This window comes from Leguminivora glycinivorella, unplaced genomic scaffold (assembly GCF_023078275.1).
Source record: "Leguminivora glycinivorella isolate SPB_JAAS2020 unplaced genomic scaffold, LegGlyc_1.1 Scaffold3, whole genome shotgun sequence".
Lineage (NCBI taxonomy): Eukaryota > Metazoa > Arthropoda > Insecta > Lepidoptera > Tortricidae > Leguminivora > Leguminivora glycinivorella.
In genome coordinates, this window is record NW_025952828.1 from 490,603 (window position 1) to 517,397 (window position 26,795).

The window sequence follows — 26,795 nt, forward strand, 5'->3', positions numbered from 1 at the left end:
ATTAAGTTTGATGTATTAATTCATCAACCAGTCAAATAAATAATTAATTTCTACACGGACTTATTTGCCAAAAAAGATGACAATAGTAAAATTTACAATTTAATTACATGTAATTAACCATAGAATGTCGTTCGCTAGTTTGCAGGTGGTACAGCGACATCTAGCGAAACATTTGAACATCAAAAAATACTTATACATTTTACGACAACAAGTCATTACCCAGTTTGCGGGGATAACAGTCATGACATCTAGCGAACAACTTGCACTACGGCATATAATTGTTTTTCACGCCCTCCATCGTTGAGTTTCCTAAACAAATCCTAAGTACATCGCATTAACTATTCGATTAGACTTTTCAGTCAAAGGAATATAAAAACACCTTGTGCTCTGCCTACCCCTTAATGGGATACAGGCGTGATTGTATGTATGCATAGAAAGAAAATAAATGTCCATACCAGGCAGGCAAGCATGGTCACGCGATAAAGGATAAAACATCAACTAAAAGTTACAAGTTACAAGCAGAAGTCTCTTTCCAACTTGTCATATTAGACATTGACAACCACTTGTAAATTGTAACTTGTACCTTCGAGAAATGGGCCCCAGGCCGTCCCTATCGAACATACAAATAGTGCGATAGGGACGGCCGGATGTTTTATCATTTATCGCGCGACCATACTTGCCTGCCAGCCGGCGTATCATGATTCCAAATTTATCACTTATAAATAAAATAAAATAAATAAATAAATATTATAGGACATTTTTACACAGATTGACTGAGGCCCACGGTAAGCTCAAGAAGGCTTGTGTTGTGGGTACTCAGACAACGATATATATAATATATAAATACTTATATACGTAAAAAACATCCATGACTCAGGAACAAATATCTGTGCTCATCACACAAATAAATGCCCTTACCGGGATTCGAACCCGGGACCGCGGCGTAGCAGGCAGGGTCACTACCGACTGCGCCAGACCGGTCGTCACCACGTGGATAAAGCATCTATCACGCTTTGGCAAGTATGTCAGTGTGAGAGTGACAGTTGTCTTATCCACGTGGACAAGTGATAAAATTGGAAGCATGATACGCCGGGATTCGAACCCAGGACCAAAAATGTTTTTTTTTTTATAGAAAATCCCGATTTATTTACCGTATGTGTTTGTTGTTATCACAGATGTCATATATACCATAGATCAAGCAAACGTATCTACTTAGCGTGTCAAATGAACTCAGTGAAATCCACTGAGTTGTCCGTCTTTACTCGCAGCTTGCAGCTTTCGGGCGTTAATTTTTGTAAGTTGAAGTCAACCAAAACATAAAAAATGCCTCGTTACGTGATATTCAATTGCAACAACACAAAAATTATGAACAATCAAGAGCCTGAGACATATTTAAAATTACAGGCAAGAATCAACTTCAGTACAAAATTTGACACGCTCGGCCCCTATACAAATATATGAATTTGTTTCTTCTATCTAAATTAAGTTCTGTGGTTGTTATAGTAAACCTCAGTCACATACAAACTTATTGACTTGTAATCAAATTAAGGCCAGTTTAGGATTAAGTTAAGGCAAGCGAATACCCCAAGTCGAAGTTGGATATTAGTTCCATAAAGTTCAACGGCTCTCCAAGAGATCCAACTTATACCGAGAAGTAACCGCCAGTTGGTAGAGACAACTAAACTAAACAGACTTGTTTTAAATGTATACAGTTCTTGCACTTAGTAATTTTTCCTCAGTCACCTGTTGATCACGAATGCTGTAAAGTGTTCGAAACGTCGGCATGAATTGTAAATTCATTATATGCGATATAATCCGTTTCCATAGTTTTATTTCATGTATATGTCGGCGGCCGATCGTAAAATCCGCCAGATCACGAGATTCCTAGGCATATCGTGACACAGCGCCAAAACATGAAATGCCTAAAAGTTGCCCAGGCATATCGCGATGTGCCTGATAAACAACACGGCAGATCGATTCCTAGCATCGATATTCCTAGCTCTATAGCGGGCACTTCGTAGATTAGTTTCTTTCTTGGCCATTGGTGGTGCTGCGTATGTATAAATTTTAATAAACTACATATATTAAGAATATTTAAAGAATATATAAAGAATATTTGTATTTGTATTTGTATATTAGCTTTATGGATAAAGACACAATTAAAATTAAAATTAATGAGAAGGGTTAAAATTAAAAAAAAAAACTGAAGTGTGTAATTTTGTTACGTAAAATAATTATACCTGGTAGGCACAAATGTCATACATACCATAGATCAAGCAAACGTATCTACTTAGCGTGTCAAATGAACTGAGTAAATTCCACTGAGTTGTCCGTTTTTAATTGAAGCTTGCAGCAGTTGCAGCTTTCGGGCGTCATTTTTTGTGAGTTGAAGTCAACAAAACATTAAACATGCGTACGTGATATTTAATAGGCTGATTATAAATCGCGAAGCGTCTGGTTGAGGTAACCGGTGACAGAAGACCTGGCGACTTCCTCGCACAACGTATCGGCATTGCGATACAGCGAGGAAATGTCGCCGGTATCCTTGGTACAATGCCTCAAGGGCCTATTTTAGACATTAGCTAGCTTTTAAGTTTAGTCTTAGTTTCTTATATTATTATGTGAATATGTTCATGTAAATAAATAATAAATTGTTAATAACACTAGTATGTTTAACAGAAATTCGTCACTACTTTTAAAAAATCTCGTATCTCACGCTGTTCCTCAAAGTTAAAACGCAGTAAGTCTATATGCATTTCATACATACTTACTATAATTTTCGTTTCATTGACAGACTAAGATACAAGTTTTTTTAAAAGTAGTGACGAATTCCCAAATTGAAAGGGGTACTCCTTTCCATTTTATCATTTTCGCTCCCGTAGCGTCTTAAGTTTGATTGTATGGGAAGTTCCATAGACGTCTGCTGCGTGCCGAGGATGTGTTGTCTGTAAAGATCGTTATCAGCGTGCTGTATAATTGGAGGCAGAGTATGGTTGGCAAAAAAACAAATACACAAGTATGTAAAACATTATATACTTAACAAATTATGAAATATATACATATTTATAATTACTTATCTAAATTACATTGAATAAATAACTAAAATTTGTTCAACAGATTTGGCTTCGTGCACTACTTTTGACTTGAACTACTTGAATAACAATTCTAGATATTCGTGTCTAGAGTGCATTTGATTATTTGGATTAAAATAATACACACTTCGTCGAGTAATGTATTTTTAAGACATAATTAATGTCATTTGACATAATTATATTGTTTTATAAATATATAGTTGGTCGGAAAAGGCTTTCTTTGTACCGTAGAGGTGTAATCCTAAGAAGGTAAGTATTTATTTTGTAGTTAAGAACAAAGTGAATATTTAAATGTAAGTATTTGTTTTTTTTGCCAACCGTATCATTTGCCACGAAAAGTACACCTTGATAACGATCTTTAGTTGTCTGTCAAATATGGTTGATGCAACTGGCCCTTAGTCTAATGAAACCAACCGTGAATCATTCAAAACTCTGAACAGATATTGATAGTGTGTTTTTGTTCATATCTGGTGCAATCATTTATATTACCAACAGAATAGTATTCTATTCAGCATTCTGCTTACATTTTATTTATCTGGCAATACGCCACGGATTGTTATGCCAAATCTGAACCCTTGTAATGAGTTATTGACGTAATGTTACTCCATAACTTAACGTTATGACTTATGAAATACATACATACATTCACGCCTGTATCCCATAAAGGGGTAGGCAGAGCACATGAAACTACTAAAAGTCTCAGTGCAACTGAATTGAATTGAATTGGCAATGAATTGTGTGTCTTATGAAATGTGTAAGTATGTAATTTTTCGTTATACATGGGTGTAGGTATTTTTTTAACCGACAATACTTAAGGAGGTGAATATATCCTATACAGAGCGGAAATCGCTGAAAAAAGTGCATCTAACTTAATTTTTACCAACATTTTCTTTTTGCGCGTGTGCGAACGCGTTAGACCGTTTTCAAATAATCCGATCCGATATCGAATGTCGCAAGGATTTATATTGAAGAAATCCAAGATGGCGCCTGTAATGTATGGGATATCGGTCCTACATCCGATATCGGATCGGATAATGTGAAAACGCACTTAGAGATTTTTGAAACAGAATGAAACTGTGTGTAAACATGATTTTTGATGTTTTCATTTTTTTCTACCCTACATAGATTGTCCATAAAATAACGCCTGTTATAAAATTACACTTCGCAGTGTAAGTAGGTAACCATTCGGCAGCGCCGTTTATTTTCTCCATACAATTGGTTTTTTTTTTGCGTGTACGCTATTGGGTAACATAATTTCTAAAAGATGAGAACTCAGGGTAGGCTTTGTGTGCTCTATAAAATAATACGGAATGCTGAGAATGTATGATTTTATAAGTTTTATAACACAGTATTGGAAGCTTTTATGCAAAAGTCGTAAATCTGAACGAGATGTTTTATTTAGCCAATATGAGTTATGCGGGGTTTTCCCTTGAATATTGATACGCAATTTATAGTATTTTCATGGAACAAGCATCAACAATTGAAGATTTTATGATATACTAAGCACTTCTGCGTAGAATAATTATATAGATAGAAACTTTATTGCTCAACATTATCATGACAATAGTCATTTGTTTGACGACCGGTCTGGCCTAGTCGGTAGTGACCTTGCCTGCTACGCCGCGGTCCCGGGTTCGAATACCGGGAAGGGCATTTATTTGTGTGATGAGCACAGATATTTGTTCCTGAGTCATGGATGTTTTCTATGTATATAAGTATGTGTATGTTATATATATCGTTGTCTGAATACCCACAACACAAGCCTTCTTCTAAAGAAAAAAAAGAAAAATAATACACGGGCATTTTCGCGAGAACAATCACCAAAAAAAAAGTTTTCTAAGGTAGGTAAATTTTATGTTTTTGCTACTCAGAATCACGAGCCCTTTCGATCTAGGACACAAAACAAGAGACAAAAAAATGGTCCCAAAATTTTCTATTAAACTTTTCACTTTGTAACCGCTCTTCTACAAGTGTTTGAAAAATGGTGACGAAGTGGAAAAAATACATTTAGGACGCTTTTTTCCGCCTAGTAGGATGTAAAGGGCTCGTAATTTTGAGTAGGAAAAACATTTTACCTATTTTAGAAGAAGAAAAAGTTTGAGTCTTTTTTCACGAAAATGCCCAAATATAAAACATTAAACTAAATTAAATCATTAATGTATTTGATGATGTAATTTCAATTTCATCATCCTCCTTGCATTAGCCCGGCTTTCGCCACGGCGCATGGGATAAGCTTTGACAACTAATGCCAATATTTGGCGTAGGCACTAGTTTTTGCGAAAGCGACTGACCCTCCAACCCGAAGAGTAACTAGGCCTTATGGGAATTTATTGTGTCTTAAAACAGTACATCGATTTACTGCTCCACTGTGAGGCTTGATCACATTACTCCCCCCACTTTGGCCACGCCGCAAACGCCTCAGTGTAATTTAGCGAGAGCGATGCTGTAATTATGGACCATGTAAATTGAATGAAGCGGATATGAGCTTTACATGAAACATTTTCTATTATATTCATATTTACGGAACATTAAACGCGCATAGACGCGCCTTTTTAACCCCCGACGCAAAAACGACGGGGTGTTATAAGTTTGACGTGTCTGTCTGTCTGTCTGTCTGTCTGTCTGTCTGTCTGTCTGTCTGTCTGTCTGCCTGTCTGTCTGTTTGTCTGTGTGTGTGTCTGTCTGTGGCACCGTAGCTCCCGAACGGGTGAACCGATTTCGATTTAGTTTTTTTTGTTTGAAAGCTGAGTTAGTCGGGAGTGTTCTTAGCCATGTTTCATGAAAATCGGTCCACTATGTCGCGGTCGGGGGTTTTTTCAAAATTTTAATTTTAAAGGTGTATGGTACCCAAAAGTCTAACCAATATATCTCTCAAGTTATAAGTTGTTTTATCCATCAGGAGTTTGAAGGTAGACGGCGCACAGAACTTGACTACAGTATAATAAATAGTACTATCGTACAGTATGGCCACTCCCGCTCCCCGCTGATAGCGCCGCCCACCCCCTCTCGGTTACCTCACAGTTACCGCCTGTCAAAAACGCGAACCGTCAACCTTTCATATCTCACTCATACAAGCATGGTACGCGTTCACCTACACGAGCTTAGAATGTGTGCTAGGAACGCGCCTCTTTCATATATTTGATCGCCAGTGTCCGAGATGTGACTCGACGCTAAGCGCGACGAGCAATGTCAGACCACCTGTAGCTATTAATTACAATTATGTCGGAGGAGTGCTGACCTGCCGCGAGTGTTGTCGCACATTCGTAACAAAGATTGGAGAGCACACCAGTGACGCTCTCAACTTTAAAACGCAGTTACCAAAGTCGAAAACGGCTAGGAGGAGATAATGATAATGATGATGAGTTTAAAAACTTATTTGCCAAGAGTGGCACTGAAACTTGAGTAGTTTCCTGACCCTGTGCTCTGCCTACCCCTTCATGGGATACAGGCGTGATTGTATGTATGTATGTATGTTTGATAAGTTTTATCCAAAGGGGTAATGCGGCCAGTGTTCTGCAAGTCCTACCGAGCGCCCAGGAATCAGGAATTTTTTAACATACATACATAAACTCACTCCAGTGACCCCAAATGGGGTAGGCAGAGCACAAACCCGTCAAGTTTCAAAGCCATTCTTGGCAGTTGTTAAGAGTTTGAATTGAAAGAAAACCAATTGTGATAATAGGTTGCCAGCCCATCGCCCGCACCACAATGGAACCATTTTTGTCTTTTTGAAGTGAAACTCTTAATGCGACTTCCAACGACTCACGGCGTTAAACGTTTACTTCCTACTTTTTCCTACTGACAACGTTATACGTTTAACGCTCACTGTTGCCAACTCGAATTTTGAAATACCCCTTCCTATTTTCATTTTCACATTACGAAATTTCACTTGTTCGTATGTGGAAATGAAAATAGGAAATATGTATTTAATAAGGTATGTATTTAAAGAAGATTAAATTTCCTCCTCTAGATTGTAAAAAAGCGAGTTAGCTACCGTAAATGCTATCGTAAATGTTTGTATCAAGCTCGTCGGTAACACTATCTACTTATGATATGATATACCAAAGGCATTGGCCTCAGGGCTGCGTCAAAGGGCTCTTTGTTTACACGAGTGGCATTAATAATTCTCTTTGGCTCTCTATTCAAGTACCCTTTGCCAATTCGGCCATGCCTCCCAGAGTAACAGTATTGGCTATGGATAGGTATTTGCATATTTGCGATATTTGAACACAAATCCAGAGCCTCAATCATTGACGTTTTCTCTAAGTAGGTACATATTGTAAATTATGCGTTAGAAAATAAAAATTGCACAGGCTTACGCGTGAGAGGAATGGGGCTATGGACGGATGCGGATTGGGGACTTCACATAAACCTTTTCAGATGTATGAAGATTTCCTCACAATGTTTTTCTTCACCGAAAAGCTAATGGTAAATATCAAATGATATAGCATATATAGCGGATCGTGGGCGTATCATACCAGATCCGTTGTCAGGACCTTCCGTAGTTGTTTATGAGAGCTTTCAATGAAATACCATGTTCATATGATGTACTGCACAAAACCGATTACACATCACATCATAGAATACCTTCCGCCTGTTATTTCGAGCAAACCGCCGGATTAGACCGATAAATCTCCAACAAAGCCAAGACTCCTCAACCATTTCCCCTGCAGATCGATTGACCGCCTTCAATCATCTGTTTTTCGATTCTGTTCTTTTAGGGCCACTTGCACCAACGAAAATGGAGGGTTAACCCGAAGGTTAACCCACCATTTAATATGGAATTTGACAGTTGACAGCCCACTAACCCCGAGTTAAGTGATTCGTGCAAGTGGGCCTTAGACCGTAGCGTCCTCTCTAACATTTTAACAGAACTCAGTGGAATACCAGCCGGGTTGTTCGAAGTTGTAAAACCCTTATTTGCTGTACCTGTCAAATAAAGCGTGATAAAACGTATCTTAAACCACATTTTGCTCGTTCTCCGACATATATATGTATAAGTTCCGAAAAAGTTATTTGAACTAGCCAGAATTAATAACCCGTGACATCCGGATTGAAAATCGGGCGTCATATCCACTTGGCCACCACTATTTCTTCGTAAAAAAAGCTTCTAAAATGTTCCTGTACTTTGATACTTATTTACTCGTACACACGAACTACGTAGATATAACTGCGATAAAAAGGTCCATTTAACCCATTAACTGCCGAAATTGAGCAACCCGATCATCAATTAACACTGTTGACTTCACAATCAACGACTCAATTAACTTATGTTCGAAATACAAAATTAACATTCCATAGTGGGCTACTTTAATCGAAAATGTTTGTTCGATAATCATGATCGATAACATTATCTACACTCTATAATTATGCTTAGGAACGAAAAAGAAATGAGTTTTTAATAATTCATCATTAAGACTTATATTGACCGGAATGTATAGGCTGTTAGACTCTTATCGAATTTGGCACAAGAAATGATTGTTTCCTGTAGTATTTGACTGAAACCAATTTTTATACATTTTGGGTATTAAAAGTACACGCAGTATGGTGGCTACGTATTTTCGATTAAAAATGTGTGTAATATTTTTTTAACTTTGGCCACCGAAAACGCTGTCAGACGTGTAGTGACGTCATAGAACCTAACTTAACTTAATGTCGAGTTAATCACTGACATGATGAACTTTATGCCTCATAACTTAAATGTCAGAAAATTTTGAATTCAATTCGATTTACGTTATGCGCAGACAATCTATAGATTAACATGGCTAATGATGTTTTTGCCTAATTAAGTTAAAGTAAACTTTATTAATGGTTTTTGTGGTTTTCAAGTCGTAATAAAATATGGTAGTATTTTTTTTTCGGTTAATTGGACAGTAATAAATAATAAGAGACAAAAAATTGGCCTAAAAATGTTCTATTATTTCACATGCTTTCCACTTTGTATCCGCTGTACAAACGAATTGTTTGAAAAATGGTAACGAAGAGGAAAAATTTAATTTGGGACGATTTTTTTTACCTAGTTGGATCCAAAGGGTCCGTGATTCTGAGTAGGAAAACAGTAAATTTACCTATTTCGGCAAAAAAGGTTTTGAATCTTTTTTCGCGAAAATGCCCAGATCCCTTTTGTCCGCTGTTTTACAATTTCAAATTCGGTACTCTTTCCTGTGCTATAAATTTCATGTGAAAAGCCATGAAAAACCTTGGAAATAATTCACTTAAGGCTGTTACCACTAAGCAAGACGAAGAGCGCAGTTACTTTGCCAAATCGACCGAAATTGACGAAATTGACGACCGGTCTGGCTCACTCGGTAGTGACCCTGCCTGCTGAGCCGCGGTCCCAGGTTCGAATCCCGGTAAGGGCATTTATTTGTGTGATGAGCACAGATATTTGTTCCTGAGTCATGGATGTTTTCTATGTATATAAGTATGTATTTATCTATTTAAGTATGTATATCGTCGCTTAGCACCCATAGTACAAGCTTTGCTTAGTTTGGGGCTAAGTTGATCTGTGTAAGGTGTCCCCCAATATTAAAAAAAAAAAAAATATTTAAAATATAAAATGTCTTATACCAACACGAGTTTTAAGTGAAATAAGATGTTTTCTCATTTGACAATGAGATTGACGAGTAGAATTTCCAGTAAAAGCTTTTGGTACAGTCGGCGACAAAGATTTATTTACAGTCGACCAATCTGAATCCTAGGCCACTGTAGAACCCTTTCACAGTAAAAGTCAAAGTTACCGCTATAGCAAATAAAGCACGGTGTCAATACGGCAGGGTTCCAGAGTGGCCTAGGATTCTAATTGATTGACTGTACAATGTACATGGCACCTTTGACCATCTCTTACGCCGTATCTTGCGTGGGCGACGGTCGCGCGACCGTCGGCGTCGCGTCTCATCGCATCGTCTACTTCCATATCGATAAGGTTTGATTTCGTATGCGTCGCATCGCCGTCGCGCGACCATCACGCGACCGTCGCCCACGCAAGCCACGGCGTTACGCTTACGCTTGCGTGGACGACGGGCACGCGACGGCGATGCGATGCGACGCGGGGCGACGAAATCAAACGTTCGATCTCTATGGAAGTGTCTTATAGGTGGGCGACCTCGTTAAACTAATGGATGATTGACGATGCGATGCGACCGTTAACGCAGCCACGGCGTTAGACTAGTTGGCAGTGACACTAGTAACCCTGCCGGTGCAAGAAGTTCTGGCAAAGTTACTTGTTCTCAGGTATTTGCCATAGAATATTCATGTCAACTTCGAAGGTTCCAAGCTTAATAATGAAGGCTGAAGGCAGTAAACTTGCCAGGATAAGCTTTGTACGCATATTTAAAGTAAAACATTAACTAAAAACGGGTAGATTTTATTTCTTTGTCTACCCCGAACATTTATATAAACTAATATAGGGTAGTTTGGTGGTGTTGACATCTCCGGTGACACTTTGCTGGGACGTCAGTCTTCCGCGACCATGGCCAATGCAACCTGGCCGAAACGGTGAAAAAAAGGTAAAATAATGTTAATTAATCGCGTTCGACCTGTCTGTTAAATATGCCAGGATAACGCAAGGACGATGATGTTGACGAACAAGACATTGTCATAATAATGTGAACTTTAGGTATTTTTGACGTCAAGTGTGCGCCATAAGTACACAGTACACACGTGTTGTATATTATGCATGTTTTGCAACAAAGGAAGTAATTTTAGAACGGAGCATATTCCATTTATCGTACATAACAAAGAAATTTCTTGTGTAGACTTCCATTTTGCTGTATTTGCCCTTTGCCACGTGTAAGAATAACAAATGTGTTATTATTAAAGTAACGGAAAAGTTATAACTTTTCCGTTACTTTAATAATAACTAACGGAAAAGTTATAACTTTTCCGTTACTTTAATAATAACACATTTGTTATAGCTTTTATAAAAAACGTCTCAAGGTTTTAATTAGTTTGGAAATTCGAGTGTAACTCGCTGGAAGATTTTGTTTTTTAATTAAAGGAAACATTTAAAATTCAGCGCCTCGTGTAAATTACAGGCGTCTTTTTGACTACCGGTGAATTTGATATTTACCCGAAATATCGGTTCACAGACACACCAACTGGTAACGGCTTACCTACTTTGCTATTGCTATTTGCAACGTAGTTTCATACATACAAATTTTAACTTGATGTCTTAAACATATGTAAAGTCACACACAGGTCGAACGCGATTAATTAACATGATGATGATGTTTTAAGCTGGCTGATAGAATTAAAGTATAAATAATGATTTTGAATCATAAATATTGAATAGATTGATGGATTTGATTCAGTTTAACGTTTTATAGTCAGTATTTTGTTCGTGTTGGTGTGGTGAAAATTTTGTGTTTCACTCGGTTGCAAAGTTTGTTTAACCTTCGTGCCTTGAAACCCTCGCAACGATCAAGATTCCACTTTTTGAACAACTTGCTACGCTCGCGGTCCAATAATGGAATCATTCGCTTGTTCGGGTATCAATGGCACGTGCGGTTAAACAACAACTTTGCTCACTTGTAAAACAAATAGCTATTGTAGCATTTAGGGTTCTGTTTGTATTCCGACTACACCAGCATAATTACTATTTCAATGAATGAATGGTTCGATACCCGGCTCGGCCACCAGTGGGCCTTGTCGTTTTTTCTTTCGTATCTATTTCAATTCAATGAAAATAGTTTAATCAATGTTATTGTCAGGGTTTGATACTCAAATATGAATAGGTATAGTTTGGTAGGTATTTATTGGCGGCAATTCATATGATTTAAAGAAGGCTCGAAATATTTAATAAAAGAAGTTGGCAGCAGCTGAACAAGGCAGACTTAAAACTTGTGCGCATTCATTGACCCGGAGCTTCAATGCAATTCAATTTCGAAATTGACATCGTATTGAACTTCAATTCAATTCAATTTAGAAATTGACATCATACATTGTGTTCCTGCCGGTGAGTAAGGCTGCCAGAGCTCAACGAGGGTGCGGTGCTGATGACGGGAGGACTTACGGAACTAACTTGTTCCGTATATTGTCCTTTAGAGTCGTCGGCAACCCGAACCCTCCTTGGAATTTGTACACTCCTTTTTGCTGTGTACTTAACACAGCAAAGGGGAATGTACAAGTTTCTAATGGGGTGGCAACGCGCATGTGACACTGTTTGCGTTGCATGCGTTCATAGGTTACGGTGACCGCTTTCTATCAGGCGGACCGTATGCTTGTTTGCCACCGACGTAGTATAAAAATATATATATATATATATATATATACTCAATTGAAGCAAAAGTCTTTAGGTATCTTAAAGACCCTTTATTTCTACTCGTGTAGGTTATATATTGTTGAGAAAGTCTAGCAATACAATAAGTCCAAGATATATCAGTCTGAATTTTGATCTTTCATAATTAGATGTTTTCAAGTTCAATACAAATCGAATCCATTACTTCTCAATAAATTAGACTTTCAAATGACATGCAAGACTTCACATTAAAATAGGCCTTTTGCACAGAATGAATGAAGAGCACTCAAACAATTTTATTTCCTCAGAGACTTGTATTTCGAGTTAAAGAGATCAGCCGGCCTATTAGCCGAAATGTCAATCGTTGAAGTTAAACGCTGATCAAAACGCGGTCTGGCTCTATCCCGCCAATACGGAAGAGCGATAGAGATAGACAGCTACGAAAACGATATTATCGTAAGCGTTTGTGAATTTGGCTACGTACCCTGAAAGGATACCGAGATTAGGTTAAATGAGCGGTACATATTAGATTCAATTCGTTTAGTATATTAAACATGAAATAAGTCCTTTATTAACTTTTTTTTGCGGACGACACGGCCCAGCACACTTTGGAAGAGTGCGGTCGCTGGGCTGCTGAAAGAGCCACCCTCAGGGCGGCGACGGGGATGGCGGACCTCTCGCTACGCAGCGTAGTAGAAGCTATGCTGGGTAGCGAGAAAAACTGGAATGCGGTGGTTTCCTTCTGCGAAGTGATCATATCGCAGAAGGAAGAAGCAGAGAGGGAGCGAGAAGCAGCCGCAGACGCTCTTCCGCTACGACGCAGGCGGCAGGGTCGAAGGCGAAGAGCGTACGCTCGCCTCGAGCCGTAAGGGGTATTACCCCCCTGATTGAATGCCAGCGAGGGGGATCAAGCGTCTCTGATCCCCCTCTTTATGCGGGTGCCTTGGCCGGGCAATGCCGGAGGGCGCCGTGGTGAATGACATGATGACAACATCGATCCCAGCGCGCCCTCACGAACGGCAAAGAGGATAGAACGCCGGAGTGGGTTTAGTGGGTAGGGCCAAGTTTCCCCCCTCTCGACAGGGGAGGGGAAAGAAACGGCGAGTCCCACACATCGTGCGTAACAGCATTCCCACTCCGTCAAAAAAAAAAAAAAAAAAAAAAGGGGTATACTTTTGCGAAGAACCAATTAAAATGTTTTACTGTAAATAAATCGTTTTCTTCATCAATCGCATTCTTTGTCATTTATATAATACTAGCTTTTGCCCGCAGCTTCGCTCACCTATTTAGGGAAGTGGAGGGCTAGAAAGAGACAAAAACCGGCCAAGTGCGAGTCGGACTCGCCCACCGAGGGTTCCGTACCTACAAAACTTTTACGTTACTCACATAATTCTAAAGACTGGGCTAGGCTAGAAGTATAGGTTCTCTAATGAGCATAATTGTGTTTAGCGCCACCTCTCGACGAATTCGCGAACTAATTAGCACAGCTTGCGTGAGGTCTTAAATGTTAACCAAATTCAACATTTTTTATTTTATTTTAAAGTAGGTGTTTTATGTAAAATTTCGTAGCTATAAATTTTAACACCCTTATTCATAAACGTACACTAAAGTATCCAGCCGATAAAGTTCGTTTGTCCCTTTCTATCACACCAATACGTCGGAAAGGGACAAACGAAATTTATCGGCTTGATAACTTTTTTTTTCATTTATTTATTTCGCGACTTTTAATCTTAAGATTATGCCAGTCCCATCGTAACTTAAACTAAATTACAGTCATCTACGGCCTTACAGTATACTGAATTAAATATTTATATATAAACAAATATATCTCCTTTGCCTCTTCTGAGATCGGTATAGCTAAGATACTTTGAAATGCGCCTATATCTAATTTATTTATATTTAGTGACACAATCAACTGTTGTCTGATATTTTCGTTCCACACACATTCCGCTAATACATGCTGTACATCTTCTACAACATTGCAAGCTTCGCAGTTTGGGGATGGCACTTTCTTCATCATAAAAGCGAACTTTTTAGGAGGAATGTGTCCTGAACGAAGTCTCTTCTAAACCTATCTTAATTAATGTTCTACTTAACCTAGCATTTGTAAACCAAGGGATATGAGGTGGCTCACTTTGCATAGTCCTGTACCATACACCTTTTTCTTTGCTACGCTCGTCAAAATGTTCTTTCCATATTCCCCGTACTTTCTTATTATATTTATGTAAGATTTCTGAAAAGTCAGGAGTAATATAAATTTCTGCGCCAATATTGCAGGCATCCTTTGCTAAAGTGTCAACTTCCTCATTCCCTCTCAATCCAACATGGTGCAGGGATCCATTGCAGTCTCAAAGACCTAATATCACTAGGAAATGAATATAATTTATTCAGCACGGAGTAAGCTATCGCTGTACCTCTGTTTCCAGAGATGCAGCGAGCTACATGCTGCAACTAGCTACTATCTGTAAAGATGAGATTTTTTTGCATTTTAACGTAACTGCATACGATATAGCCTCAGAGACTGCAAATAGCTCCGCCGACATAATGCATATTTCCGAAGTGATATTATAACAACTTTTCATCTTTCAACTTTTTCTTTTCGGAAACATCGAAACTCGCCATTTTTGATTGTTCCCCCGCTCCTCCATGCAAATTTTTCACTATACGAACTATTGGTTCGCAAACAATAGACTATTGTTAGTTATTTAAAATAATAATAATTAAAATATATTCATAACTTCTCAAGCAATAGTGGTTTAAAGTTAACTCGAAAATCGAGCATTTTAGTAAACTTTCATAAAAATTCTTAGAGGAAGTGTAAGAAATATTATAGTATGCCATATATTCGTGAACTACTCAGTAAGCACTTTCATTCGATACCCCACACGGCATGGTTTGATGAAAATTTGTTTTTTCTTTGTATGCGATTTTTGATTGCCAGGGTGCGGGAAAGGGGACCACAAAACTGGTTGGCAACATGTGTTTATATGGTGTCCGGAATCTATAAAATATATATCTGAAGTCAGAATGAGGTGCGCTATTTTTGCAAACGAACATCCCCTTGGAGCCTGCTCTACTAATGATAATTTTTAATTTACCATGTTACTTCACGTACCCTACCCCTAAAAATGTCTATTGAGTTTCTGCCACAGACCACCATGCGGTTTCTGCATATTCTGCGCTGTGCATAGAATTTGCAGAGACATTGCAGAGAGCGCACGCGGACACCGGCGCGGCGCCAGTGGACGCGTCTGTGTGCGTGAGCTAGGTATGCATACAACTACAACTGCTGTAGGCACCGCCCCCCTCAGTAGATCGATGCGATAACATCGATTTAAACTTCCCTAGCCTCGTGGCGCCCACCATACAAAATTTTTGCTAGGGAATTTTGATTCTTATTGTACTTGAGATTGAATTCGATTTCAGTTATTCGAAAAATTTTAGAAACAAAAGAAATTATATTTTATTTGCTTACATGAGAGTTAAAATTCCATTGAAACCATTATGTACTTTAGAAAGTACATTCGGCGCCACGAGGCTAGATACACTGTCACCTACAAATTCGACACTCAAAAGTGTCCGATCGCTTAGTTGCAAATGTGTGCGTCTAGTTGACAAACGAAAACTTCGCAATGTAGTAAAAACTACTTTCATTTTTTTTACAAAAACAACGTTATTTCTTAGTAATTAAAGTTCAATTTCAAATGCAAGCAATTGGCGGTTATGACATTAATAAATGTGATCATCGCGCAAGCCATAAAATTTTATTACCGCAGGTGGCAGTAGGCCTAGCACATGAAAGCCGCGGGAGTATGTCGCCGCGAGATAGATGCCACGTCTTCTTCTAACTGTATTAATGACATAAGGACGGGTAGTCTATCTCGCGGCGACATACTCCCGCGGCCATCATGTGCTAGGCCTACAGGTGTGCATATTTTTAAACAAATCTACGTCTTATTGCAGCCAACATAAGTTTAATTCAGTTCGCGCTGCTGCGCGGTAGTTTAGATCGATGCGATAATTCATCAATAATCAGATAATCACCTAAAAACGCGACAAACGCCGTCCACTGCCGCGATCTAGATAATGAATATGACACTGAATTGTGCAAACTATACATAAACCGCGGACGTGGCCTTGAGCGTTCGGATGAATCGGATGGTGTCCTGCCGCAATCTGAGGCGCTGAATGTTTTAAGACTGTGCACACTTACGCCGTGTCTTGCGTGGGCGACGGTCGCGCGACCGTCGCCGTCACGTCTCATCGCATCGTCTACTTCCATATCGATAAGGTTTGATTTCGTATGCGTCGCATCGCCGTCGCGCGACCGTCGCCCACGCAAGCCATCGGCTTATCAGTCGCGGTCGTCAGCCGCGTCCGTCAGACGCGTCCCATAATTTGTTTCAAGCTTTATACACAAGTTTTCCTTTCAATAGCAATAGCTAACGTAACGCTTGGCTTGAGTAATAAAAACTGTATAGTTAAATTAATGAAATATGTATAAGTAGGATATTGAAATCTTCTTTCTTCGTTGAGCCATCACAGCTAACTTTAACTTACAAACGGTCTTAAGCACCTGCACTTCTGAAGGCGCTTAAGTCATTTTTGCTAATAAAAAAAACCACAACGTTCTATGAACATTGGTCAAGTGCGAGTCGGTTTTCGACTTTTCCATACAAAGAACTCATGAGCGCCTGAACGACTATGATGGCAAAGTTAACGTTTCGCACTTTCAAGACTTTACGTATATATCTCGGAAACGATAAGAGATAGAGCAAAATGGACTTCAGATTTGGGCTTTCGGTGGCATAAATTCTATGTTTTCGTCAACAGACACCTTTTTTTGGACCGATTTGAATAAAATTTTGCTCAGTCAATTTATAAACGGTCTTAAGCGCCTCCTTTTTAGTAGGAACTTAAGTCATTTTGTACAAATGAAAAAAAATTTGAACAAGTTCTAAAAAGAAAAAGACAGAAATGAATTTTTTTATACCTGACCAACGCGCTTACACAATTTTAAGACGTTTAGTACCTACTTGCAGCGGCAGTGAGTGAAATTCGTAATCTGAGTTTTTTTCTCTTAAGTCCGACTTACGCTTGACTGTAGATTTCTAATATGTTTTCCTGTAATCTACAGGGAGAGGGCTATCTCGTGTATTTTTTTGAAAATTTTACGCTAAGTAGTTTCGGAGATAAGGGGGGAATGGTCATTTTTTGCTTATTTTCTTAAATTACTTCTAAATTACCAAAACAAAAAATATAAAAAAAATATATTTCAGATGCTGATAAAATGCTCTTTCATTTGATATGTAACACAATATAGTTTTAATAACTTTGATTTTTAATTTTCAATTTTACCCCCCAAAAGTGACCCCTGTGATTAAATTTCATTTAATTAAATTACATGTCCGTCTTTGGGCCACAGGTTTACATATGTGTGCCAAATTTCAAGTAAATCGGTCCAGTAGTTTCGGAGAAATCGGCTGTGACAGAGGGACAGACAGACACGCGAGTGATCCTATAAGGGTTCCGTTTTTCCTCTTTGAGGTACGGAACCCTAAAAAGTAACCTATGTCACTCTCCATCCCTTCAACTATATCCACCTAAAAAGTCACGTCAATTCGTAGCTCCGTTTTGCCGTGAAAGACGGACAAACAAACAGACACACACACTTTCCCATTTATCTTATACTTTTAAACGAGCAATTCTTGTTTATTTATTTATATATTGTGGCGTAGGCGAGAGGCTGGCAACCTGTCACTGCACAGCCACAGTTTCGTTTTCTTTCAACCCCTTATTTGCCAAGAGTGGCACTGAAGCTTTAGTAGTTTCATGTGCTCTGCCTACCCCTTTATGGGACACAGGCGTGATTGTATGTATGTATGTATGTATGTTATTTATATATACCGACGATCTCGGAAACCGCTCTAACGATTTCGCTGAAATTTGTTATTTGGGGGTTTTCGGGGGTGAAAAATCGATCTAGCGTAGCCTTAGATCCCGGAAAACGCGAATTTTCGAGTTTTCATGAGTTTTTCTTTCGCGTTAGTACACGTAAAATATGGTCGTTAATTTCGCCGCGCGCGCATCGATTTCACTTAGCTCAGTCGTACGAGGTCGGTCTAATGTACGCAGATAGATCGTACGTGTCAGGGTTTCGAATCCCGGCCAGGAATTAAGTTTTTGTTTTTTGTTTTTTTTTTTGGTTTTTGTATTTATAAGAGTTGTTTTTTATCAAAGAGGTGATATATTAAAATAGAACCGAGCGAAGCTCGGTCGCCCAGATATTTAATGTTTATTAGTGGTATACTTGAGCAGTTTATTTGTTGGATACAGGTGAGAGTTTGAATTTTTCAAAAAGTAATTACATACCGAGTGAAATAAAAAGGACTTAAAACTTTGCATAGTGACTTCTGAGGTCATAATGAACAACTATTACTATGGGACCATAGATTAAATCGACCTTTTTTGGTCTTCTCTGTTTGGCCTAAAGGTTGACTGGTAGAGAATGCCATGTAGCATTAAGTCCGCCTTTTGTAACTGTATATTTTTACTGTGCAATAAAGTTTAAATAAATATGAGAAAATCATACCTTATCATACATTTAAATGCGATCGCCTAAGAACGCGCATACACTACACACCACACATAGATGGTGCCACAAAAAAATGTCTTGTAGCTATCGATTATACTTGTAGATGGCATTAAGTGTCACTTTTGATATATATTTATGGCTCGAAAAGTGACACTTAACGCTAATCTACAATTAATCGATGGCAAGAAGGCATTTTTTTGTGGCGCCATCTATGTGTGGTGTAGTGTATGCGCGTTCTTAGGCGGTCGCATTTAATGTATAGGATGGTATGATCTTCTTATATTTAATCTATGATGGGACCAATGCTGAAACCGCGAAAAAAATTTGGCGGTTCCATAGAAATGAGCGGCATCTTCTTCTTCCTATTTAAGAGCTAATGTAGCTCTTGTCGGTGGAGTATGCGTCATATTTCCCTATTCCCCGCTTTCCTCTTTAGTTCTTGATACGACATGACACCGGCCTTCTCCTTGAGCTGGTCAACAAAACTCCTCCTGGGTCTTCCGCGCCCTCTTCTTCCTTTCACCTTTCCTTCTAGGATATTTTTAAAGAAGGTATCATGTCGTATCAAGTGACCAATCATTTTGCCTCTTCTGTTTTCTATTTCTTTAATTAGTCTTCTTTTTTCTCCTACAATTTCCAGAACCTCTTCATTAGTTCTTCGTTCTGTTCAACTGATTTTCTCCATTCTTCTCCAGCACCACAACTTTTATTATGGGACCAATGCTGAAATCATGACAGCCGAAATGTATGACAGCCGAAATGTATGAAACAGCCAATTTTTTTTTGCGATTTCAGCATTGGTCCCATAATAAAAGTTGTTCATTATTACCTCAAAAGTCACTATGCAAAGTCTGAACGGTCCTTTTTCATTTCACCTTGTATGTCAAAAGTCACAGGTACAATAGGCAATTTTATCAGAGTGGCTTAGCCCAGCTATATTAGCACCAATTAACCTAATGGGGACACAATCTAAATATGTAAATGTCTGCTCAAGTACAGTTAGCAAGAGCATAATAATACTAGAGAGCAGCAGACACGCCGCCAGCGGACGTGTCGCACTTGTTAGCTCACTGAGCCATGGACCTTTAATGCGGACCAAAGAGGATCGAGTATTATAGAGAGTTACTGTCAAAGTAAAATGTGTAATCACAGTGCATAGACTGCCATCTCTCGACGCAGGCTTAAAACTTTTAAACTTCTTAGCTTGATATGTATTAAAATGTCAAATATTAATATTAGCGCCATCTAGCTGAGCGCTCCCCAAAGGTGTAACGCCATCTAGGCCACCGTACCTTTTTCTATAGGGCTTTGAGGTACGTTTTTTTCTTAGACTTTATCCGTCTATACGGAGTTACATAATTATGACTTTGATAAGGACTGAGCTCACATGTTTTTGCCATACTAAATTAAACCTTATTAGTAAAAGTAGTTACTTAACACGTGTGCGACAGCCTTTACCACTTCCTAATGTTATTTGTTTTGACATGTGCCGTCAATCACTTGACACTAACTTGAATTAATCCTTAAAGGTCTCTCACACTAATCAGTGTGTAATCAAATTCATTTATTATGTATGAAAACGATGAAAAATTTTTTTTTTCCGAATTTAACTAAAAGTGATATACAGGTTGGTTCTTGATAATGAACCTAACAACGTGTCGAATTATATGTATGTATGTATGTATAAGCTTTATTGTACATAAAGGAAACAAAAGAAACAAACATTCGAATTTAACGGAAAACAAAAAAAACAGTGTAGTACATACTATGCACTGAGCATAGATGTCGTTGTGTGCGTGCGTGAAGACACGACTCGCTGTTCGTTCGCATGTACACACACATGGAAATGATGCGCGTGTATTGCGCAATAGGAGCGTCCATCTACAAGTGTGTATTAGTCATAGTCATAGGGCTTACGGAAAAAAACTGCATTTTATCGCACATCAAATGCAAAAACGTCTTTCAAGCCCGCGCGCTTTATTTGCAATGCGTATAGTTCAAAAAGTACTGAACGGATTTTAAAGTTTTTTTGTTTTAATTTGCAGATGATATTATCAAATTATATTTCAATAAATACAAATGTGACCATATCGTAGAAAAAATATTCGTTAATTTCGTCAGAATAAAAAAAAATGAAAATTTCTTATTTTTCTTATTATTTGGCCGCCATCTTTAATTTTTTAAATGATTGTATTTTTTATATGAATAAATGTTTTAATACAAACTGATAGCCACCCCAACCATTAAAATCGGTGCAGCCGTTATGATTCCAAAATTTTTTACATCACGTGCAAAACGTCTTTCAAATCCGCGCGCTCCATTTGAAATGGGTATAGTTCAAAAACTACTTAACGTATTTTCATGAGTTTTATTTTATCATGTAGATAATATTATCAGGTTTAATTTAAATACATAAAAATGTGGCCATGTCATAGAAAATTTATTGGTAAATTTCACGAGAATGAAAAAAAAGTTTGATAATTTCATGTTTCTTATTATTCGGCCGCCATCTTAAATTTTTTTATGACTTTAATTTTTTATATTAATAAACGCTTTAATACGAACTGATAGACACCCCAACCATCAAAATCGATGTAGCCGTTATGATTCTATAAATTTTTAAAAGTATGCGGCCGCCATTTTGGAAAATGTCCGCCATCTTGAATTCTAGTGGATGAAGATCGTGTTTCCTCGGATGAAATCATTTGTATTGGTCCCTAGTATCACTGTGCAAAGTGGCTTGCTTTCTGCATAAAGTGCAGCTTTTGACCACAATTTCGCCGTAAGATGACTATAATATATGTTTTGTGTAAGTTCACTCGGAGGAAATAGAACTGGAGTAGCCTTTCAGTTACTTACCCCTCTGCCCAAAAACTTGAACAAATGTTCAGAAAGTCACGTAAATACAATTTCACAATCGATTTATGGTCATTCACAAAATCTCTTCTCCACGGATCACTGGTAATTAAATATGCCCGAATATGCCATGAGCACGTGTAGCGCCGTGGCTTGCGTGGGCGACGGTCGCGCGATGTTCGCGCGACGGCGATGCGACGCATACGAAATCAAACCTTATCGATATGGAAGTATGAGACGCGACGGCGACGGTCGCGCGACCACGCAAGACACGGCGTAATAAACACTCAGCCACCTCAAGCTTATAAAAATAAAGTATAAAGTTCCATATGTACACAATTTTAGTCATTTTTTGTTGTTCTTATATATTTTAGATAAAAATATTTTTGTCGTATGTCATATTAATGACATTTATCTAATCACGTAGAATCGATTTATAACTCGTTTGCAGATAATAAATACTTTTTCGAACGGGACGTACGATAGAGTTTTTATTTACGAAGCTTGATTTTAAGATTATGTAAGAATCAACTTAATTGTAATTATAATAGACTTTATAATAATATTGACGAGGATGATATGCCATACGTTTGAGTGCATCCTATTGAGCATGTGTTGTCTTTTTGTCAAAAATGTGCGTGTGTACTGACACGTATTTTTGGCATGTGTTATTTCCTCACCCCCCGCGAAATTCGGCAGACTTTTTTGTAAGCAAATGCAACATGAAGCCGCCTCCAGTTTATTTTTCCTCCGAGGTAAGTTCAGGAACTTGGGACAGACGTTTTCAAATACCTCCTCCTTCCTTCCCACATCAGAGTACGTAGCCGATTGGGACAAACGCTCACGAAACGCTCACGAAACGAAACGCTCGTGGATATCTATCTCTATCGCTCTTGAGTATTGGCGCGTCAGAGCCAGACTACCTTTCGCGGCGTTTCGTTTTCGTTTCGCGTCGCAGAAATGCCATTCGGCTACGGCACCAGGCCCTGAAACGCCGCAGAAAGGTAGTCTGGCTCTGTCGCTCCAATACGCAATAGCTATAGAGATGTATAGCTACGAAAGAGATAATAATATATCCGTGAGCGTTTCGTGAGCGCTTGTGCACTCGACTACACGCACTGTGATGTATTCATATATTTGTAGCTGACTGTACCGTTCGTTACCACAAAATATATTTAGTGCCTTTAGTAGGCAATTGTATAAAAGATAAAGCCCATTTTAATTATGTAAATGGAGTATGTGGTAGCTTAGGTAAATTTATAGGTCGGAGCTTAGGAATAGATTAGAGCGAATGGTAATTGAAGTATACCTTACTACATACTATCTAGCTACTTACCCTTAGGCACCTTAGGCATTGATAGATAGACGGACATAGTAGCACCATAACGGGTTCCTTTTTAACCCCCGACGCAAAAACGACGGGGTGTTATAAGTTTGACGTGTCTGTCTGTCCGTCTGTCTGTCTGTCTGTCTGTCTGTCTGTTTGTCTGTCTGTCTGTGTGTGTGTCTGTCTGTGGCATCGTAGCTCCGGAACGGATGAACCGATTTCGATTTCGTTTTTTTTTGTTTTAAAGCTGAGTAAGTCGGGAGTGTTCTTAGCCATGTTTCATAAAAATCGGTCTACTATGTCGCGGTCGGGGGTTTTTTCAAAACTTGTGGTTAGGTAATCTGCCCTTTTGGTACGGAACCCCAAAAAGGCTTTCTTGATTAAATACCCTAGCATCATCATCATATTATTTAAGAGCCAGGCTCTTGTCTGTGGAGTAATCGCCATTCCGTTATTTTCTCTGCCGCTTTTTTGAGGTCCTGATACGTCACTACGTTGGTCTTCTCTTTAAGTAAGAATTGAAAATAGAAGGGGAAACATGTTGGGGCACCTGATACGGCACGATACTTACATAAAATCAATAATCGAAGGGCGAATAGAAAAGAGGAGAGGCAGGGGAAGACCGAGGCGTGCGTTTTTAGACCAACTTAAAGAGAAGACCCTAGCATAATCTAGGATTAATCTATTTCAAACCAGACTTTCTTAGCTACCACCAACCACACCGACACTTCCGATATCCAGCTTCCTTATTTAATTAACTAAGATTAAGCCATTTCGCTAGAAATTGCCTCGGCTAACTATCAGGCGCCCCGTTGCGCCAGTATTAAAGCGTAAGCTGTAGCTATTTTAATTTAGGTGAGATAGGGTTAAGAGCGCACACCATTTTCTGATAATATGAATATCGTAGATATTAACCCCCTTATTCATAAACGTACTCTAAAATTATCAAGGCGATAAAGTTCGTTTGTCCCTTTCCGACGTATTGGTGTGATAGAAAAAGACAAACGAACTTTATCGGCTTGATAACTTTAGAGTACGTTTATGAAGAAGTGTGTATAGTTATACAAAAAAGCGCTGGTGGCCTAGCGGTAAACGCGTGCAACTTTCGATCCGGAGGTCGCGGGTTCTAACACTTCTAACCCCGGCTCGTACCAACGAGTTTTTCGAAACTTATTTGCATGACATTTCCATTTGATATTTGCCAGTCGCTTCATGGTGAAGGAAAACATCGTGAGGAAACGGACTAATTCCAAAACGGGTAAGCGTGTCACAAGGAAAGTGTCTGGCCTTGTTTCGCCTTGCTCATTGCCACAGGGGTTTTTGGGAGTTATACTTTTGCTACTCACTGATCATTGTTTTTTAAACAGGTCAAATGTGAAGGTCACACACTTCCCTTATGACACACTTACCCGAATTGACCTTATTCGATATCGTTAGTTGTGTAAGGCCTGAATGGACGGTGCGCTATGTTAGTGCGTTTTCACATTATCCGATCCGATATCGGATGTAGGACCGATATCCCATACATTACAGGCGCCATCTTGGATATTTTCCATTGAAATCCTTCCGACATCCGATATCGGATCGGATAATGTGAAAACGGACAGGCGGGGCGTGTGGCGGGGCAGGCGAACATGCATACAATCTATCACTTTAACCCCTTTATTTATAAACTTACACTAAAGTTATCAAGCCGATAAAGTTCGTTTGTTCCTCTCTATCACACCAATACGTCGGAAAGGGACAAACGAACTTTATCGGCTTGATAACTTTAGTGTACGTTTATAAATAAGGGGGTTAAAGTGTTAACTCCCAATAGGGATGACGACGACATAAAAAATGGCATTCTGTTTAGTCCGTCAGTTAGATCGTCCAAAAATACTGAACACATATTTTTCGCTTTTTCTAATTAATGAAAAAATACAAAGATATAGAGCATCAAAGTGCCGGAGTGGGGGCTTGTGACGTCACTTCTAAGTAAAAATTGTACCTAGGCGTGACGTCACGCGAAACTTCAACGCACTGTACCGTCGTCATTTTTCGTTTACGAGAAAAAATAAAAAATGTATCCAAAATTTTTTGATAATGTAACTGACGGACTTAATAGTTTTTTTTTAGTCGTCTCGACTATATAGGTTTTTCATTCTAGTTAATCAGTTTTACACATACTTACTTACCCTTCTTTGTTTCAGCTAGTGGCCGCCGACCGGCGCTTGCTATGAAGCGCAAACTATGCTCCGGTCCGTCGTTTAACTTCTCATGCGAAGACGACATGGAGGAGCTGAATGTGGTAAGCTGTCTCTTTTCTTCCTTCTAGTTTTACTTACTCACCTATTTCTGTCCCTCTTACACATTTCTTGTTTACAATTTTTCATGTCATTGCTAACACTAACTGAACATAGCATGACATTTTCTACTGACAAAGTAAGTGTGTTTTAGTATAGGTACTAAATAAAGTGTAGTGTTAGGATATGATTAACGGTTGAATCGAAAATTACAATATCATAGAAATGACAGAATAATCATTATATTTAATAAGTAGCTATTTCTAGGTATCTCTAAAACAGAAATAAAATCATATCATCTGATTTAAATACTTCATAATTAATTAAATATGCAGTCATATGAAGTTTAATATTCACATTGTAAGACTTTTTCTGAATGATAAATTTTTCAAACATTAAACAAAATTATCACAGATAAAGGAAAACACATCAACAAAATCATTGGTAAGGGTTTCGGCTGAGTTAGTCTTTTAAGTAAATGAAAATTCAAACACAATATAACAAAATACTCACGTCTCGGTCTCCACTTCACTAAACTCAACGGTGGAAACCGTTTCTTTCGACTTAAACTTCTTGCTATCTCTCTTAATCTGTGGTTTCACCGTCAACTCTTGTAATTCAAAGTTGATTCTAGCCTTATGCACGTTCAGATACTCTTCATAAGTATTTAAAGCTTCACGACGCTCTTTTCCTTCGGCTAGCGTGGCTTCCCATGAGAAAGATGTATGGTAAGGATTCTCTTTCACAGTCCTCATTGCTGTATCTTTCAAGTACCCATAATCTTCTATATACTCCCTCTTAACTGCACCTTTGTCTGGTGGCAGATACGTCTTCACAGGTTTCGGTGGTTTTTTAATTGCCTCAGGAAATAGGATAGCCACGGTGTCATTGAAAATATTTGTCTGATTCTTCATAATCTCGACCATCCTTCTTTCTTTTTCTAAACGCTGCGCTTCTAACTCGCGTAAAGGCTTCTCTTGTTCTATGAGCTCTGCCTTGTTTATTCTTTTTTTGACTGCAATAGTTCGTTCTATCAATTTGTTAACTATCATGGTCCATCTTTCTGCCGGTCCGATTACTCTCATTTTCGCTAGCCTTCTGGCTTCTGCTTCCTCTTCTAGTCGTTGGTCTTCTGCTTCTTTAGCTTTCCGCTTTTCTTCCTCTTTTTCTAACAACAGTGCTCCTTCCTTTCTCCTTATTTCTAGCAAAATGTGAGGGTTATGTTTCAGCCATTCATCTTGCCATTTTATAAATGATTGCATTACGTTAAGTTCTCTGCTAATCATAGCGTCAACACGAGCTTTGTAAGTTTCGTTTTCAATCATGAATATGGGTGGGTCTAAGAACATTTGAAAGGAGCCATTGGAATCACTTACTCCGATGATATTCTTTGCTAAAGGTA

The 26,795-nt window shown here is 38.6% G+C and overlaps 1 protein-coding gene across 1 annotated transcript in view; it reads left to right on the forward strand.

The window, feature by feature from the left end:
* Positions 1-26,795, forward strand: part of LOC125242019 — a 145,125-nt gene that overhangs the window by 64,763 nt on the left and 53,567 nt on the right. The window contains exon 2 of the mRNA XM_048150724.1: positions 25,301-25,398. Coding sequence (XP_048006681.1) covers positions 25,327-25,398 — 72 coding nt within the window. The 5' untranslated portion in view covers positions 25,301-25,326. The remainder of the gene's footprint in view (positions 1-25,300; positions 25,399-26,795) is intronic.